The sequence below is a fragment of the Bombina bombina genome, chromosome 6 (genome assembly GCF_027579735.1).
Source record: "Bombina bombina isolate aBomBom1 chromosome 6, aBomBom1.pri, whole genome shotgun sequence".
In the NCBI taxonomy this organism is placed as follows: Eukaryota; Metazoa; Chordata; class Amphibia; order Anura; family Bombinatoridae; genus Bombina; species Bombina bombina.
In genome coordinates this window covers 1,145,033,542-1,145,054,525 of record NC_069504.1, presented here as the reverse complement: position 1 = coordinate 1,145,054,525, position 20,984 = coordinate 1,145,033,542, and the positions used below count along the sequence as shown (strand labels likewise).

General features: G+C 39.9%; 1 protein-coding gene across 3 annotated transcripts in view; it reads left to right on the top strand.

Annotated features, from left to right (window-relative positions):
- Nucleotides 1–20,984, top strand: part of AEBP2 (AE binding protein 2) — a 181,203-nt gene that overhangs the window by 80,371 nt on the left and 79,848 nt on the right. For 2 of the 3 annotated variants that reach the window (XM_053719120.1, XM_053719121.1), the window contains exons 3-4: nt 12,545–12,652; nt 13,721–13,907. In XM_053719120.1, coding sequence (XP_053575095.1) covers nt 12,545–12,652; nt 13,721–13,907 — 295 coding nt within the window. Of the gene's footprint in view, nt 1–12,544; nt 12,653–13,720; nt 13,908–14,108; nt 14,157–20,984 lie in introns of all 3 variants that reach the window. The other variant, XM_053719119.1, reaches the window with a different exon arrangement.

The following is a 20,984-nucleotide window of genomic DNA, read 5'->3' as shown; positions in this document are numbered from 1 at the left end:
TTGCTTCTTCTGAGGCTATTTTTGGGAGAAAGGTTTTGCAAGCCGTGGTGCCTTCCATTTAGGTGACCTGATTTGCTCCCTCCCTTCATCCGTGTCCTAAAGCTTTGGTATTGGTTCCCACAAGTAAGGATGACGCCGTGGACCGGACACACCTATGTTGGAGAAAACAGAATTTATGTTTACCTGATAAATTACTTTCTCAAACGGTGTGTCCGGTCCACGGCCCGCCCTGGTTTTTTTAATCAGGTCTGATAATTTATTTTCTTTAACTACAGTCACCACGGTACCATATGGTTTCTCCTATGCAAATATTCCTCCTTAACGTCGGTCGAATGACTGGGGTAGGCGGAGCCTAGGAGGGATCATGTGACCAGCTTTGCTGGGCTCTTTGCCATTTCCTGTTGGGGAAGAGAATATCCCACAAGTAAGGATGACGCCGTGGACCGGACACACCGTTGGAGAAAGTAATTTATCAGGTAAACATAAATTCTGTTTTTTACACAAGCCGGAGTAGGTAGACATCAGTATTCTCTTAAAACTTCGGGGCTTGGTTAGGAGTCTTAAAAATAAGCCAAACTATACTTTTTTCTTTTTAATAACACAATGAGTCCACGGATCATCTTAATTACTATTGGGAATACCACTTCTGTCCTGCAGGAGGCGGCAAAGAGCACCACAGCAAAGCTGTTAAATATCACCTCTCTTTCTTCCCAACCCAGTCATTCTCTTTGCCTACGTTAAAGGGACAGTCAAGTCCAAAAAAAAACTTTCATTTTTCAAATAGGGCATGTAATAATTTAACAACTTTCCAATTTACTTTTATCAACAATTTTGCTGTGTTCTCTTGGTATTCTCGTTGAAAGCAAACCTAGGGAGGCACATATAATTTCTAAGCCCTTGAAGGCCTCCTCTATTTTATTTACTTTTCACAGCAGGGGAGAGCAAGCTCATGTAGGCCATATAGATAGCATTGTGATCACGCTAGTGGCAGACACTGCACTAATTGGCTAAAATGCAACTATATGCAAAATAACTAAGGTCATGTGATTAGGGGCGGTCAGAAGATGCTTAGATACAAGTTAGTCACAGAAGTAAAAAGTGTATTAATATAAGTGTTGGTTTTGCAAAAAACTGGGGAATGGGTAATAAAGGGATTATCTATTTTTTTAAACAACAAAAATTCTGGTGTTGACTGTCCCTTTAAGTGCAAGGAGGTGGTAAATTAGGTGTTAGAAAAGATTCTTCAATAAAGAGTTTATTATTTTTAAAGGTAGTGCAAGATTGTGCTGCTTGTCCTATGGTGTAGCTGTAGTGAATTTCAGTCTCTTCAGTAGCGCAATGGTGGCTTTAGACCAATGGGAACTTGTGGGGCATAATTCTCACTGCGCCTCTCATAAATTGTATGCTGCCCTGTTTGTGAAAGTCTGAGGGAGAAATACTCAGTACTTCTTGTTTTCACAGGCCAATGTGAGGGAGAGGACCTCGTAAGCCGGGTGAACTGCCTTGCTGCCGGGCAGATTTCTAAGGTAAGTGCTAAGTTTTATTTTCTGGGGTATGTACACGGAAAAATGTACACTTTTTATTTATTTATTCATGGACACTAGATAACATTATCTCTAGGAGTGAGGATAAGTTATTGGGCAGTTTCTGCAGGCACTGGAGGACGTGGAGAAGTGGCTCTGTTTATTTTTGGGATTTTTGCCTCGCTAGCAACTCCCAACGGCTTTTTTTTATTTTAGCAGCCGACCGGGAGGTTTAGCCTTGTTAAGCATGATAGAGAGAACGGGTATAAGTGTTACGCATGATGCAATTCCCTACTCCCAGCGGCTTTATTTTATTTTACTAGCCGACCGGGAGGTTTGTCTCTTAATCGACATGATAGGTGTTAATTCTCCTGACGGCTCCATTTTTACATTTTAGCCACCCGGGAGTTTTAGCTTGATACGCCCATGATGGGCGGAGCTAAGCTACGCAACATTGTTTGCGCGCCTTTTAGACATAAGCCCGGTGATCGGAGAGTGATGTGGGGTCTCCTTTGCTGCGTTATGTCATACAGCAGAGAGGCTTCACATACCGTACTAAAAAGTGCTTAAAGTTGTCAGGATGCCTACTATGGCAGGCAGACACCTCTGCATGGCTTAGCTGAGGTCTGGGGATTTTCTGAATTATATGTTAAAGAATCACTCTTTGTAAAAATAAAGCCGTGTATTTTAACATTTAAAGACCCTGTACCATCCAATTTTAGTTAATCAAATTGTGAATTCAGAGGCCCTACGCCACATTAATTAGCATATCCCAAGGTTAATGGAATAAATGTAAAGCAAAATTAGAACGTTTCTGTCATTTAAAGACACAGTAACTATAAAATGTGAATAAATTGTTGCATATACATTATGCCTTGATACTAATGTTAAACGACCAAAACATTTCTGTTCCTCATGTATTGAGAGGATTTTACAGTTCAGAGATAAAACTTTTTCAGAACCAAAATTCTCGGATGCTGCAAGAAGCATTCTGACAATGTTCAATATATTCCGCAGCCTTCTCCTCATGTGTCCTAAAAACTTAGCGTCCATTCAATCAGTGCCCTGCGCTTCCTCCACGACAACTCCTGGAGTTATCTTACAAGACATCGCTTCCCTCTTGTGCTAGGTGGTCTCAGGTGCGTTGTCGGCTTTTCCCATGCTGCAGGGAGAGCGCAAGAGGAAAACTAAACATTCAGGGATTAAGGTCTCTGTCGCAATTGTTGCTATCTCAGAGGTCCCCTCCCAGATGCCTGAGAAAGGGGATACTTCGGTAGCATCTGAGGGTAAAATCTCAGATTCTGACGGTATGATTCCTCTTGCTGATACTGAAGTAGTATCTTAGGTGTAAGCTAGATCATCTCCGGCTATTACTTAAGGAAGTTTTAGCTACTCTGGCTAATTTTATAACCTTTTGTTCTACATTTCCTATATTGAAAGAGAGGTTCCCTTAGCAGACTTCTCAAGGAACCTTGGCAGACGGTATACTAGGTGGTAGGGAAGATTTCCACGCTAGCCAGGAGACCTTATTTTCCCATAAAAGATAGTTGTTCCTTTCGGGATCCCATGGATAAGTGGGTAGTGGGGTTGCTCAAGATGGCATCCTAGATTTGGTATTGCTACCTTTGGCGGCAGCATACTAGTTTAGACGTTGTCTGGCTCTATTTGGACAGACACTCCCCTCGAAGAAATACAGAATAAGATAAGGCCCTTAAGTGGTCAACTCCTTTCTTAGTTACTTCCCGTCAGGCATTAAGCGGGGAACTAAGTTTTCAGGCTTACCATATTGGCTCACAGATCTTTAAGGTTAAGATCTTGGTCTGAGGATGCATCATCTAGCCTAGCCTTTGGCGATTTCTTGTTTGGACCTGGTTTGACGGAGAGGAGGAGAAGGTCATTCCTCCCTCTAGTTAAGATTAATTTTTCGTTCCTTTCAAAGATTCAACAAATTCTTCTACTACTTCCTCCGAGCAGGAGGGTAGTTTTGACTTCTAGATTATCTGGAGCCAGATAGTAGAAAGGTGTTCTTACACTGGGTAGGAGACCTCTCCTACCTGGGATTGATAGTTCCTGTTCCGATTCAGGAACAGGGTCTGAGATTTATTCCAATCTTTTTGTGGTTCTCAAGAAAGAGGGAACCTTCAGGTCAATTTTAGATCTCAAGAGTCTAAACAAATGTCTGAGTACCGTCCTTCAAGATGAAAGCTTTTCGTTACATTCTCCCTTTGATCCAAGAGGGTCAATTTATGACAACTGTGGATTTATAGGACGTGTACCTGCATGTTCCCATTCACAGGGATCATCACAAGTTCCTAAGGTTTGCTTTCTAGGCAGACACTTTCAATTCGGTCTTACCACAGCTCCCAGAATTTTTTTTCAGAGTCTCTGGGATCGCTGTTGGTAGTGCTTCGGTTACGGGGCATTACAGTAGTGACATCCTGGTCCAGGTGCCATCCTTTCAATTAGCAAGTAAAGAGTTTCTTGGTCCCTAATTAAAGGGTATCCTTCTGGGGAACCATAAGATTCCCTATCAATGTAGATTTTTCTGACAGAAGTCAGGAAATCAAAGTTTTCAATACTTGTCTAGCCCTTCAGTCTGCTCCTCGGCCATCAGTGGCTCAGTGCATGGAGGTAACTGGGTTGATGGTAGCGGCTTTGGACATCACATTTACTCGGTTCCATCTCAGACTTCTGCAATTAATCATGCTTAGACAATGGAACGGAGATTAGGCCAATTTGTCTCCTTGAATACTTCTGGAGCAGGAGACAAGGGATTCTCTTCAATGGTGGTTGTCTCTGGATCATCTCACCCAGGGGTTTTGCTTTGGGGGATTGTGACAACAGACACAAGCCTAAGTTGGGGAGCAATTTGGGGCTCCCTAAGGGCTCAGGGAGTTTGGACTCAGTCGGCTCTTCCTATCAACATTCCGGAACTGAGAGCGATCTTCAATGCTCTTCTGGCCTGGCTCCAGTTAGCCTCGGTCCATTTTATCAGGTTCTAGTCGGAACATAACTTCAGTGGCTTACATCAATCATCAGGAAGGAACGAGGAGTTCCTTAGCGTTAAGAGGTATCCAAGATAATCCAGTGGGCGGAAGGCCCACTCCTGCTGTCTGTCGACGTTCCTCCTCCCAGGGGTGGACAACTGGGAGACGGACTTCCTGAGCAGGCAGACTTCTCGTCTGGGGAATGGGCACTCCACCCGTAAGTGTTTTTCCAGCATGATTCTAAAATTGGGTCAGCCGGAAATTGGATCTCATGGCATCTCGACAGAATGACAAGCTTTCGAGGTACGGTTTGCAGTCCGGGGACCCTCAGGCGGTACTGATAGCTGCCCTGGCGGTACCTTGGACATTCAGTCTTGCATACCGATTTCCTCCGTTTGCTCTTTTTCCTCGGGTTATTGTTCGAGTCAAGCAGGAGACCGTCTAATTCAGGGCCTTTCCTTCACCCAAATCTAGTTTCTCTGAAGCTGTCTGCTGTGAGATTGCTTAATTTTATCCAAGCGGGCCTTTCAGAATCGGTCATAGAAACCATGATTCAGGCTCATAAACCTGTAACTAGAATGTTTTCCAAACGCTGTGGCGTAAATATCTCCATGGGTGTGAATCCAAGGGCTACACATGCAGTAGAGTTAGGATTCCTAGGATTTTGCTTTTTCTCCAAGAGGATTTGGAGAAAAGATTATGGACAAGTTTCCTTAAGGGTCAAATTTCTGTCTTATCTATTTTGTTACTCAAACGCCTGGCAGTTGTCCAGACGTACAATTTTTTAGTTAGGCCTTGGTCAGGATCAGGCCTGTGTTCAAGCCAGTTACTCCTCCATGGAGTCTTAATTTGTTTCTCAGGGTTCTTCAAGGGGCTCCGTTTAAGTCTATGCATTCCTTAGATATTAAGTTATCTTGGAAAGTTTTATTTCCTGTTGATATTTCTTCTGCTCGTAGAGTTTGAGCTTTCGATGTGGCAGTATGACTCTCCTTATCTTATTTTTCATTCTGATAAGGTAGCTTCACGTACTGACTTAGGATTTATTCCTTAAGTTGTTTCGAATCAGGAGATTGTTGTTACTCGTGTCCTAATCCTACTTCTCAGAAGGATCGGGCACATTTTGTACGTGGTCCTTGCTTTAAAGTTTTTTTCCTGCAGACGACTAAGGATTTTGTTGGTCTTCTGTTTTGTTTGGGGGTTTTCCCAGGAAGACGTAGGAGACAGAAAGCTACGGCTACTTCTCTTTCTTTTTGGCTGAAGAGTATCATACGTTTTGCATATGAGACTGCTGGACAGCAACCTCCAGAGAGAGAGTTACGGATCATTCCACGGGGGCTGTTGCTTCCTCATGGACATTTAAAGTAAAGCTTCTGTAGAACAGATTGCAAGTCTGCAACTTGGTCTTCTCTTCATTCTTTTTCCAAATTCTACAAATTTGACACTTTTTTGCCTCGGCTGAGGTCGCTTTTGGGAGATAGGTTCTTCAAGCAGTGGTGCCTTCCGTTTAGGTTCCCTGTCTTGTCCCTCCCTTATCTGTGTACTCTAGCTTGGGTATTGATTCCCAATAGTAATTAAGATGATCCGTGGACTCATCGTGTCATTAAAAAGAGAAAATTTATGCTTACCTGATAAATGTATTTATTTTTTGACACGATGAGTCCACGGCCCGCCCCGTTTTTGTAAGACGGGTTGGTGATTATTATAAACTTCAGACACCTCTGCACCTTGTTACTTCCTTTCTTTTCTTGACTTCGGTTGAAAGACTGGGTTGGGAAGGAAGGGAGGTGATATTTAACAGCTTTGCTGTGGTGCTCTTTGCCACCTCCTGCAGGACAGGAGTGGTATTCCCAATAGTAATTAAGATGATCCGTTGACTCATTGTGTCAAAAAAGAAATAAATTTATCGGGTAAGCATAAATGATCTTTTTTTTTTTTTTTTTTTTAACTGTATGGGCTATTTCTCTTGTTAAGTGTGTTCAGTCCACGGGTCATCCATTACTTATGGGATATATTCTCCTCCCCAACAGGAAGTTACAAGAGGATCACCCAAGCAGAGCTGCTATATAGCTCCTCCCCTCACATGTCATATCCAGTCATTCTCTTGCAAGTCTCAACAAAGAAGGAGGTCGCGAGAGGAGATAGGAGTTTTTTACCTAATTATTCTTCAATCAAAAGTTTGTTATTTTAAAATGGCACCGGAGTGTGCTGTTTTTTTCTCTCAGGCAGTATTTAGAAGAAGAATCTGCCTGCGTTTTTTCTATGATCTTAGCAGACGTAACTAAGATCCACTGGCTGTTCTCGCACATTCTGAGGAGTGGGGTAACTTCAGAAAAGGGAATAGCATGCGGGGTCCCCCGCAAATGAGGTATGTGCAGTAATATTTTCTAGGAATGCAATTGACTAAGAAAACACTGCTGTTACCCATATGATGCAAGTACAGCCTTTAATGCAGTAGTAGCGACTGGTATCAGGCTGATAAATGTATGCGCAGTTGAGTTATTTTCTAGGGACTAGAATTTGACTGAGAAAATACTGTTAATACTGAATTAAATGTATGAGCCTTAACTGCAGTAGAAGCGACTGGTAGCAGGCTTAGTGATAACTTTGCATAACACTGGAAAGTTGTTTTTAAAACGTTTACTGGCATGTTATTCGTTTTGTGAGGTACTTTGGTGATAAATCTTTTTGGGCATGATTTTTTTCCATATGGCTAACGTGTATTTCTGCATAGAAACCGTTGTAACAGGTCTCCCACTGTTGTAATATGAGTGGGAGGGGCCTTTTTTAGCGCCTTGTTGCGCAGTTAAAATTCTTGCACAGTCTTCCTCCTTGATCCAGGATGTCTACAGAGAGCTCAGGGGTCTTCAAAATTCATTTTTGAGGGAGGTAATCAGTCACAGCAGACCTGTGACAGTGTGTTTGACTGTGATAAAAGCGTTAAATCTTAAATTGATTATCCGTTTTTGGGTATTGAGGGGTTAATCATCCGTTTGCTAGTGGGTGCAATCCTCTGCTAAATTCATACAATTACTGTTAAAATTGTTGGCTATAACTGAATTAGTTAATTGTTATTTCAACTGTGACAGTTTTTTGTGTTTTTAAAAGCGCTGCAGCGTTTTTTTCAATTGCTTGTAAATTTATTGACAGATTTTTTCCAAGCTTGCTAGCTTTCATAGCTAGTCTGTTTAAACATGTCTGATGCAGATGAATCTACTTGTTCATTATGTTTAAAAGCCAATGTGGAGCCCAATAGAAATATTTCGAGACACAAGACTAATGGCAGACGGTCCCTAAGGTGGAGGGAGAAGTTTCTACTTTAGCCAAGCGTACCACTATCCCGGTGGAGGATAGTTGTGCTTTCTCAGATCCAATGGATAAAAAATTAGGTTACCTTAAGAAAATGTTTGTTCAACAAGGTTTTATATTACAGCCCCTTGCATGCATTGTGCCCGTCACTGCTGCAGCGGCATTCTGGTTTGAGTCTCTGGAAGAGGCTATTCGCACAGCACCATTGGATGAGATTATGAACAAGCTAAAAGCCCTTAAGCTAGCTAATGCATTTATTTCGGATGCCGTTGTGCATTTAACCAAACTAACGGCTAAGAACTCCGGATTCGCCATCCAGGCGCGTAGAGCGCTGTGGCTTAAATCCTGGTCAGCAGATGTAACTTCTAAATCTAAATTGCTTAATATTCCTTTCAAAGGGCAAACCTTATTCGGTCCCGGCTTGAAAGAAATTATTGCTGACATTACTGGAGGTAAGGGTCACACCCTTCCTCAGGACAGGGCCAAATCAAAGGCCAAACAGTCTAATTTTCGTGCCTTTCGTAATTTCAAGGCAGGAACAGCATCAACTTCCTCCGCTCCAAAACAGGAAGGGACTGCTACTCGTTAAAGACAGGGTTGGAAAGGCAACCAGTCCTGGAACAAGGGCAAGCAGGCCAGAAAACCTACTTCTGCCCCTAAGACAGCATGAAGAAAGGGCCCCCTATCCGGAAACGGATCTAGTGGGGGGGCAGACTTTCTCTCTTCGCCCAGGCCTGGGCAAGAGATGTCCAGGATCCCTGGGCGTTGGAGATCATATCTCAGTGATACCTTCTGGACTTCAAAACTTCTCCTCCACAAGGGAGATTTCATCTGTCAAGGTTATCAACAAACCTAATAAAGAAAGAGGCATTTCTACGATGTGTACAGGACCTCTTAGTAATGGGAGTGATCCACCCGGTTCCGCAGACGGAACAAGGGCAAGGTTTTTACTCAAATCTGTTTGTGGTTCCCAAAAAAGAGGGAACCTTCAGGCCAATCTTGGACCTGAAGATCTTAAACAAAATGGAAACTATTCGAACCATCCTACCCATGATCCAAGAGGGTCAGTATATGACCACAGTGGACTTAAAGGATGCCTACCTTCACATACCGATTCACAAGGATCATTATCGGTACCTAAGGTTTGCCTTTCTAGACAGGCATTACCAGTTTGTAGCTCTTCCCTTCGGGTTGGCTACGGCCCCGAGAATTTTTACAAAGGTTCTGGGCTCGCTTCTGGCGGTACTAAGACCACGAGGCATAGCGGTGGCTCCGTACCTAGACGACATCCTGATACAAGCGTCAACTTTTCAAAATGCAAAGTCTCATACAGAGATAGTTCTAGCATTTCTAAGGTCGCATGGGTGGAAAGTGAACATGGAAAAGAGTTCTCTGTTCCCACTCACAAGGGTTCCCTTTCTAGGGACTCTTATAGATTCTGTAGAGATGAAGATTTACCTGACGGAGTCCAGGTTATCAAAAATTCTAAATGCTTGCCGTGTCCTTCATTCCATTCCAAGTCCATCAGTAGCTCAGTGCATGGAAGTAATCGGCTTAATGGTCGCGGCAATGGACATAGTGCCATTTGCGCGCCTACATCTCAGACCGCTGCAACTATGCATGCTAAGTCAGTGGAATGGGGATTACTCAGATCTGTCCCCTTTACTAAATCTGGACCAGGAGGCCAGAGATTCTCTTCTCTGGTGGTTGTCGCGGGTTCATCTGTCCAAAGGAATGACTTTTCGCAGACCAGATTGGACGATTGTAACAACAGATGCCAGCCTACTAGGCTGGGGTGCAGTCTGGAACTCCCTGAAGGCTCAGGGATCGTGGTCTCAGGAGGAGAAACTCCTCCCAATAAACATTCTGGAATTAAGAGCAATATTCAATGCTCTTCTAGCTTGGCCTCAGTTAGCAACACTGAGGTTCATAAGATTTCAGTCGGACAACATCACGACTGTGGCTTACATCAATCATCAAGGGGGAACCAGGAGTTCCCTAGCGATGTTGGAAGTCTCGAAGATAATTCGAAGATAAGTCGCACTCTTGTCACTTGTCAGCGATCTACATCCCAGGCGTGGAGAACTGGGAGGCGGACTTTCTAAGTCGCCAGACCTTTCATCCGGGGGAGTGGGAACTTCACCCGGAGGTGTTTGCTCAACTGATCCTTCGTTGGGGCGAACCGGAGCTGGATCTCATGGCATCTCGCCAGAACGCCAAGCTTCCTTGTTACGGATCCAGGTCCAGGGACCCGGGAGCGGTGCTGGTAGATGCACTAGCAGCCCCTTGGGTTTTCAACATGGCTTATGTGTTTCCACCATTTCCGTTGCTACCTCGACTGATTGCCAGGATCAAACAGGAGAGAGCATCGGTGATTCTGATAGCGCCTGCGTGGCCACGCAGGACCTGGTATGCAGTCCTGTCCACCATGGTCTCTGCCTCTGAGGCAGGACCTTCTAATTCAGGGTCCTTTCAACCATCCAAGCCTAATTTCTCTGAGGCTGACTGCATGGAGATTGAACGCTTGATTCTATCAAAGCGTGGTTTTTCGGAGTCGGTTATTGATACGTTAATAGGGGCTCGGAAACCTGTTAACAGAAAAATTTACCATAAGATATGGCGTAAATATTTATATTGGTGTGAATCCAAGAGTTACTCATGGAGTAAGGTTAGGATTCCTAGGATATTGGCTTTTCTACAAGCAGGTTTAGAAAAGGGTTTATCCGCTAGTTCGTTGAAGGGACAGATTTCTGCTCTGTCTATTCTTTTACACAAACGTCTGGCAGAGAATCCAGATGTCCAGGCTTTTTGTCAGGCTTTGGCTAGGATTAAGCCTGTGTTTAAAACTGTTGCTCCTCCGTGGAGCTTAAACTTGGTTCTTAAAGTTCTTCAGGGTGTTCCGTTTGAACCCCTTCATTCCATTGATATTAAGCTTTTATCTTGGAAAGTTCTGTTTTTGATGGCTATTTCCTCGGCTCGAAGAGTCTCTGAGTTATCTGCCTTACATTGCGATTCTCCTTATCTGATTTTTCATTCAGACAAGGTAGTTCTGCGTACTAAACCTGGATTTTTACCTAAGGTTGTTTCTAACAGGAATATCAATCAAGAGATTGTTGTTCCTTCATTATGTCCTAATCCTTCTTCAAAGAAGGAACGTCTTTTGCATAATCTGGACGTAGTCCGTGCCCTGAAGTTCTACTTACAGGCAACTAAAGATTTTCGGCAAACTTCTTCTCTGTTTGTCGTTTATTCTGGTCAGAGGAGAGGTCAAAAGGCTTCGGCCACCTCTCTCTCTTTTTGGCTTCGTAGCATAATACGTTTAGCCTATGAGACTGCTGGACAGCAGCCCCCTGAAAGAATTACAGCTCATTCCACTAGAGCTGTGGCTTCCACCTGGGCTTTTAAGAATGAGGCCTCTGTTGAACAGATTTGCAAGGCTGCAACTTGGTCTTCACTTCATACCTTTTCAAAATTTTACAAATTTGACACTTTTGCTTCTTCGGAGGCTGGTTTTGCGAGAGAGGTTCTACAGGCAGTGGTTCCTTCTGTTTAATGTTCCTGCCTTGTCCCTCCCATCATCCGTGTACTTTAGCTTTGGTATTGGTATCCCATAAGTAATGGATGACCCGTGGACTGAACACACTTAACAAGAGAAAACATAATTTATGCTTACCTGATAAATTTATTTCTCTTGTAGTGTGTTCAGTCCACGGCCCGCCCTGTCTTTTTGAGGCAGGTTCTAAATTTTAAATTACAACTCCAGTCACCACTGCACCCTATAGTTTCTCCTTTCTCGTCTGGTTTCGGTCGAATGACTGGATATGACATGTGAGGGAAGGAGCTATATAGCAGCTCTGCTTGGGTGATCCTCTTGCAACTTCCTGTTGGGGAGGAGAATATATCCCATAAGTAATGGATGACCCGTGGACTGAACACACTACAAGAGAAATAAATTTATCAGGTAAGCATAAATTATGTTTTTAAAGGGATCATCTACAAAACATTTATGCAACGAAAAATCTAGTGTATAATGTCCCTTTAAAGGGACAGTACACTGTACATTTTTTTTTATATGAATGTATTTTCAATGACTTGTTATACCAGCTGCAGAGTATAAAATTTATGAGAAATTGCATTTTTCTGGTTAATTTGTGTATATGAAGTAGCTTGTTTTGTGCTTTTAAACCACAGCCTATTACAATGGGTTGAGCTTCAAGTAATATCAGATCTCATGTTATCGCTTTGTGTACACAGAATTGTTTCCTTATCTTATATTTGTCTTGAAAACTAAAGCTCAATACTTAGAGAGAACAATGGAAAATGATAATTTTCTCATGCCCCTCACTGAGAGTCTAATCTCTTCTGCTGGCTGTGTTTCAATAGAATATACTCCAGTATAGAAACTTTCAGTAGAGGTTGGGATACCACAATCTAAATCGGCTATTTCAAATGCCAAAATAGGTGTAAAGGAGCTATTTGTAAACCATTTAAAACACTCATGCAGGTAAAATGAATCATTGGGAACAATTTAAAGGGATGAAGATTCTTGGGTGAACTGTCCCTTTAACTAGTTTAGTGTCTGTGACCTGGTGTGTAGCCACTTCAGTAGCGCCAATAGGGGGATAAGATTGTGAGGTGTAACTGTGCTTTCTCTCTTCGTATTGTGGGGAAAAAAACAGTACAGGATGATAACCTTCTTGTTTTATGTGCTTATTTCATCTGGTGCAGGTTTTCGTTTGCCTTTGGAAAGGGTGTAAGGTGTACAACACGCCGTCTACCAGCCAGAGCTGGCTGCAGCGACACATGTTAACACACAGCGGGGATAAACCCTTTAAGGTAAGGGACTTGCAAGAGAACCCAAACTGCAATGCTAAAATTCGTTCTTTAGCTCTTCTGCCTCCCACGCTGCCTTTGCTGCTCCTCTGAATCTTCTTTTCTGCCCATGGAAGCCATTATAGCTTCTTAACCTGCCACCTGCCTCTTGTCACAGATATTACTGCCACCACTTGCTTGTCCTGTTGGGTCGAATGTAATGACCACATCTGACATGTTTAGTTATACAATACTAGTGTAATGGGAGCAGCTCTTTGTAAGAAAAGATTAGTTAACCTGGGAGTGTCACACTTGGTCTAGTCCTTCAGGCTGTAATAGGGTCACATTGCTGAAAGGTATATAGAGGACAGTGACGGGGAAATACCTGATAAGGCTTAGTGAGGAACATGCTCTCAGAAGAGTAAGGAACATGTAGGAACAAGGTGATGGGGAATAAGCCTTAGTATGTGGGTGTGTGTAAGAGTAACAAATCTATGGGAGGTCTGGGGAGGAGATGGGATCCATAGCACAATTGTGTAAATAGGTAATGAGTTACACAGGTAAATACACTACATGGTAATAATGTCCCATTTATTGCAAAAACTACTAAGGCAACAGCACATAAAATAGTGTACACAGAACAGTGTGGTTAGGAAAAAAGACCACAAGAAGAGACATGTACCTCACATGGGCCTCGTATAGAAACTGTCCCCACACGACCACAGAGCTGCGTTACTGTACCAAACCTGGGCCTCGTATAGAAACTGTCCCCACACACCACAGAGCTGCCTTTACCGTACCAAACCTAGGCCTCGTATAGAAACTGTCCCCACACGACCACAGAGCTGCGTTACTGTACCAAACCTGGGCCTCATATAGAAACTGTCCCCACACAACCACAGAGCTGCCTTACCGTACCAAACCTGGGCCTCTGGCAAACACAAAGTGAAGTTTCAAATGCTCAGATTGCTATGCAGTTATTGCTAGTTTAATCTTATTTTGATTAAGGTGAACATTTCCTCTGTTCACTTCTTTTGTTATAACTACAGTGGAGACTAAGGTGTGAAAACGCTGTTTCTCCCTTCTCTGCAGTGTGTGGTTGGCGGCTGCAATGCCAGTTTTGCTTCACAAGGAGGGTTGGCGCGCCATGTTCCTACTCACTTCAGTCAGCAGAACTCCTCGAAGGTATCGAACCATTCGAAGTCCAAAGAAGATTCTCCTTCAAAAGCTGGGCTGAATAAACGGCGAAAACTAAAGAACAAGCGAAAGCGTTCACTATGTAAGTATAGTTTAAATGTAATATAGCACCAGAAATGACGCAGGATTGGACAATAAGCGACTACTTCTTGCTTTAGAGAGAGACGCACTTCTTATAGTGTTATTGTATAACTTATTGCTGTTTAGTCTTATTTTTACGTGCATAGACATGGCATGTAAAAGCGTAACCACTGCATTTCTCTCTCTTTTTGGCTACCGGCAGCATCTCTAGGAACCGATCCTTATTCTGCTACCCGAGTGCAGCTAAAAGGTAGATATAGTATGTTTGTTCCTCCCCGCTGGCCAGTACTAGGCTGTGTGATTGTGACGCCTCACACTGAATAGCATGTGGCAATAGTCTGTTGCACAATTACACTCATCTGGCAGGATTCACTTACAAGTATTCTGAGGTTCTGTGAAGGAGCTATAGATTATTGTGTAATGCCATGGTATTACTTGTTTGTATCTCCACATTCAACACAGCAGTTAAAGGGACATGGAGCCCAAAAATCTTTTTTCATGAATTAGGTAGAACATACAATTTTAAAAAAACTTTCCAGTTTACTTCTATTATCAAATTTGCTTCATTCTCTGGGTATCATTTGTTGTAGGAGCAGCAGTGTACTATTGGTTTCTAACTAAACACATGGGTGAGCCAATCACAATTGCTACATATATGCAGCGACCAATCAGCAGCTAGAACCTAGGTTCTTTGCTGCTCCTGAGCTTTCCTAGATAAACCTTTCAGCAAAGGATAACGAGAAGGAAGCAAATTAAATAATAGAAGTAAACTGTTCTGTCTAAATCAAGAAAGACTAAATTATGACTTTACTGTCCCTTTTAAGTGCTAGGAACAAAACCAGTTGCAGGCAGCACAAAGTCACATACGTTGCAAACGGAAAATTGTCATAGATTCCAGTCTCGTATCAGATGAATACAGAGTGATGTGAGCTATAATTCCTGTGTAAACCAATAAGAAGAATAAAATCACAATAGTGCTCAATATCTGACATTCTTCAGACTAGTTTCCCCATTTTATCAGTCGTATCACACACTTATTCCATGTGGTTATAATATTATTTGCCTCAAAGAGAAAAACAGCGCATCTTTTGTTAAATAATCATCATAAAAGATTCTGATTTTGTATATTTCCAGCGTTCTCTCAGCCTTCCTGTTGTTTAAATGCATGAGATCTGATTATACCTACAGTTATAAGATACAGACACATGTATATGTACACAATGTGATACAGTAATGAGATCTGATTATACCTACAGATATACGATACAGACACATGTATATGTACACAGTGTGATACAGTAATGATATCTGATTATACCTACAGATATAAGATACAGACACATGTATATGTACACAATGTGATACAGTAATGAGATCTGATTATACCTACATATATAAGATAAAGAAGCAGGTATATGTACACAATGTGATACAGTAATGAGATCTGATTATACCTACAGATATAAGATACAGACACATGTATATGTACAGTGTGATACAGTAATGAGATCTGATTATACCTACAGATATAAGATACATACACATGTATATGTACACAATGTGATAAAGTAATGAGATCTGATTATACCTACAGATATAAGATACAGACACATGTATATGTACACAATGTGATACAGTAATGAGATCTGATTATACCTACAGATATAAGATACAGACACATGTATGTGTACACAGTGTCATACAGTAATGAGATCTGATTATACCTACAGATATAAGATAAAGACACATGTATATGTACACAATGTGATACAGTAATGAGATCTGATTATACCTACAGATATAAGATAAAGACACATGTATATGTACACAATGTGATACAGTAATGAGATCTGATTATACCTACAGATATAAGATACAGACATATGTATATGTACCCAATGTGATACAGTAATGAGATCTGATTATACCTACAGATATAAGATAAAGACACATGTATATGTACACAGTGTGATATAGTAATGAGATCTGATTATATCTACAGATATAAGATACAGACACATGTATATGTACACAGTGTGATACAGTAATGAGATCTGATTATACCTACAGATATAAGATACAGACACATGTATATGTACACAATGTGATACAGTAATGAGATCTGATTATACCTACAGATATAAGATAAAGACACATGTATATGTACACAATGTGATACAGTAATGAGATCTGATTATACCTACAGATATAATATACAGACACATGTATATGTACACAGTGTGATACAGTAATGAGATCTGATTATACCTACAGATATAAGATACAGACACATGTATATGTACACAATGTGATACAGTAATGAGATCTGATTATACCTACAGATATAAGATACAGACACATGTATATGTACACAATGTGATACAGTAATGAGATCTGATTATACCTACAGATATAAGATAAAGGCACATGTATATGTACACAATGTGATACAGTAATGAGATCTGATTATACCTACAGTTATAAGATACAGACACATGTATATGTACACAGTGTGATAAAGTAATGAGATCTGATTATACCTACAGATATAAGATACAGACACATGTATATGTACACAGTGTAATACAGTAATGAGATCTGATTATACCTACATATATAAGATAAAGACACATGTATATGTACACAGTGTGATACATTAATGAGATCTGATTATACCTACAGATATAAGATACAGACACATGTATATGTACACAATGTGATACAGTAATGAGATCTGATTATACCTACAGATATAAGATACAGACACATGTATATGTACACAATGTGATACAGTAATGAGATCTGATTATACCTACAGATATAAGATAGACACATGTATATGTACACAATGTGATACAGTAATGAGATCTGATTATACCTACAGATATAAGATAAAGACACATGTATATGTGCACAATGTGATACAGTAATGAGATCTGATTATACCTACATATATAAGATAAAGACACATGTATATGTACACAATGTGATACAGTAATGAGATCTGATTATACCTACAGATATAAGATACAGACACATGTATATGTACACAGTGTGATATAGTAATGAGATCTGATTATACCTACAGATATAAGATACAGACACATATATGTACACAATGTGATACAGTAATGAGATCTGATTATACTACAGATATAAGATACAGACACATGTATATGTACACAGTGTGATAAAGTAATGAGATCTGATTATACCTACAGATATAAGATACAGACACATGTATATGTACACAATGTGATACAGTAATGAGATCTGATTATACCTACATATATAAGATACAGACACATGTATATGTACACAATGTGATACAGTAATGAGATCTGATTATACCTACAGATATAAGATACAGACACATGTATATGTACACAATGTGATATAGTAATGAGATCTGATTATACCTACAGATATAAGATAGACACATGTATATGTACACAATGTGATACAGTAATGAGATCTGATTATACCTACAGATATAAGATAAAGACACATGTATATGTACACAGTGTGATACAGTAATGAGATCTGATTATACCTACAGATATAAGATAGACACATGTATATGTACACAATGTGATACAGTAATGAGATCTGATTATACCTACAGATATAAGATACAGACACATGTATATGTACACAATGTGATATAGTAATGAGTTCTGATTATACCTACAGATATAAGATACAGACACATGTATATGTACACAATGTGATACAGTAATGAGATCTGATTATACCTACAGATATAAGATACAGACACATGTATATGTACACAATGAGATACAGTAATGAGATCTGATTATACCTACAGATATAGGATAAAGACACATGTATATGTACACAATGTGATACAGTAATGAGATCTGATTATACCTACAGCTATAAGATACAGACATGTATATTTACACAGTGTGATATAGTAATGAGATATGATTATACCTACAGATATAAGCTAATGACACGTGTATATGTACACAATGTGATATAGTAATGAGATCTGATTATACCTACAGATATAAGGTAAAGACACATGTATATGTACACAGTGTGATACAGTAATGAGATCTGATTATACCTACAGATTATAAGATACAGACACATGTATATGTACACAATGTGATACAGTAATGAGATCTGATTATACCTACAGATATAAGATACAGACACATGTATATGTACACAGTGTGATACAGTAATGAGATCTGATTATACCTACAGATATAAGATACAGACAAATGTATATGTACACAATGTGATAAAGTAATGAGATCTGATTATACCTACAGATATAAGATAGACACATGTATATGTACACAGTGTGATACAGTAATGAGATCTGATTATACCTACAGATATAAGATACAGACACATGTATATGTACACAATGTGATACAGTAATGAGATCTGATTATACCTACAGATATAAGATAGACAAATGTATATGTACACAATGTGATACAGTAATGAGATCTGATTATACCTACAGATATAAGATACAGACACATGTATATGTACACAGTGTGATACAGTAATGAGATCTGATTATACCTACAGATATAAGATACAGACACATGTATATGTACATAGTGTGATAAAGTAATGAGATCTGATTATACCTACAGATATAAGATACAGACACATGTATATGTACACAGTGTGATACAGTAATGAGATCTGATTATACCTACAGATATGATACACATGTATATGTACATAGTAATGTGATACAGTAATGAGATCTGATTATACCTACAGATATAAGATACAGACACATGTATATGTACACAGTGTGATACAGTAATGAGATCTGATTATACCTACAGATATAAGATACAGACACATGTATATGTACATAGTGTGATAAAGTAATGAGATCTGATTATACCTACAGATATAAGATACAGACACATGTATATGTACACAGTGTGATACAGTAATGAGATCTGATTATACCTACAGATATGATACACATGTATATGTACATAGTAATGTGATACAGTAATGAGATCTGATTATACCTACAGATATAAGATACAGACACATGTATATGTACATAGTGTGATAAAGTAATGAGATCTGATTATATCTACAAACTCAACCCATTTTATTAGGTTGTTGCCTCAAAACACAAAACCAGCTAAAACACAAAAAGCTTAAAAAAAGCAAATCTCATACAATTTATTCTCTGCAGCTGGTAAATACAGTATACCTACAGATATAAGATAGACACATGTATATGTACACAATGTGATACAGTAATGAGATCTGATTATACCTACAGATATAAGATAGACACATGTATATGTACACAATGTGATACAGTAATGAGATCTGATTATACCTACAGATATAAGATACAGACACATGTATATGTACACAGTGTGATACAGTAATGAGATCTGATTATACCTACAGATATAAGATACAGACACATGTATATGTACATAGTGTGATAAAGTAATGAGATCTGATTATACCTACAGATATAAGATACAGACACATGTATATGTACACAGTGTGATACAGTAATGAGATCTGATTATACCTACAGATATGATACACATGTATATGTACATAGTAATGTGATACAGTAATGAGATCTGATTATACCTACAGATATAAGATACAGACACATGTATATGTACACAGTGTGATACAGTAATGAGATCTGATTATACCTACAGATATAAGATACAGACACATGTATATGTACATAGTGTGATAAAGTAATGAGATCTGATTATACCTACAGATATAAGATACAGACACATGTATATGTACACAGTGTGATACAGTAATGAGATCTGATTATACCTACAGATATGATACACATGTATATGTACATAGTAATGTGATACAGTAATGAGATCTGATTATACCTACAGATATAAGATACAGACACATGTATATGTACATAGTGTGATAAAGTAATGAGATCTGATTATATCTACAAACTCAACCCATTTTATTAGGTTGTTGCCTCAAAACACAAAACCAGCTAAAACACAAAAAGCTTAAAAAGCAAATCTCATACAATTTATTCTCTGCAGCTGGTAAATAAAGTATTTGGAAACACATTAAGGGAAAAACAGTTTTACAGTATACTGTTCCTTTACAGTGAAGGTAAATCCTAGTGTTTTTGAAACGCTAGGATTTATCAGTGGTACAAATAAAGGGGACTTTCAGTCATTAAGTGTAAAATACGTCATGATGAAAGTTCCTTTATTTGTCTACAGCGTTCACCGCACCCACAACGCCTCAGGTTGCCCACAGCAGAACGCTATTTTGCAGTGAGATGATCTTAGCCAATAGTGTGCTAGCTACCCGGCATAGTGCCAGCTGGCCTCCACGGGTATTGCCTAAGAGGTGGAAACGTCACCTTATTGACAAAATGGCGTTCTGCCGTGGGTGGTCTGAGGCACTCTGCACGGTGAACTCTTCAGACAAATAAAATTGCTTTCTGCATGACGTATTTTTTACTTTATGACTGAAAGTCCCCTTTAGTTGTTGCACTGGTAAATCCTAGTGTTTCACAAACATTAGGATTTACCTTCATTTCTCTTGCAAGGTGTATCCAGTCCACGGATTCATCCTTGTTGGATATTCTCATTCCCTACAGGAAGTGGCAAAGAGAACACACAGCAGAGCTGTCCATATAGCTCCCCCTCTGGCTCCGCCCCCCAGTCATTCTCTTTGCCGCTCTAACAAGTAGCATCTCCACGGGAGGGTAAAGTGAATGTGGTGTTAGATTTGTAGTTTTTCTATCTTCAATCAAAAGTTTATTTTTAAATAGTGCCGGTTTGTACTATTTACTCTGTAGCAGAAAGTGAAGAATTATTCTGCTGAGGAAAATGATTTTAGCATGTTGTAACTAAAATCCACTTCTGTTCCTACGCATGACTGAGGAGTACCAGAAAACTTCAGTTGGGGGGAACAGTTTGCAGGCTTAACTGCTATAAGGTATGTTCAGTCATCTTTTTCTAGTCAAGACTTAGTAATGCTAGAAGACTGACAAGAATCCCCATGTGGGGAAGGTAAGCCATATTCTGAGACTCACTAT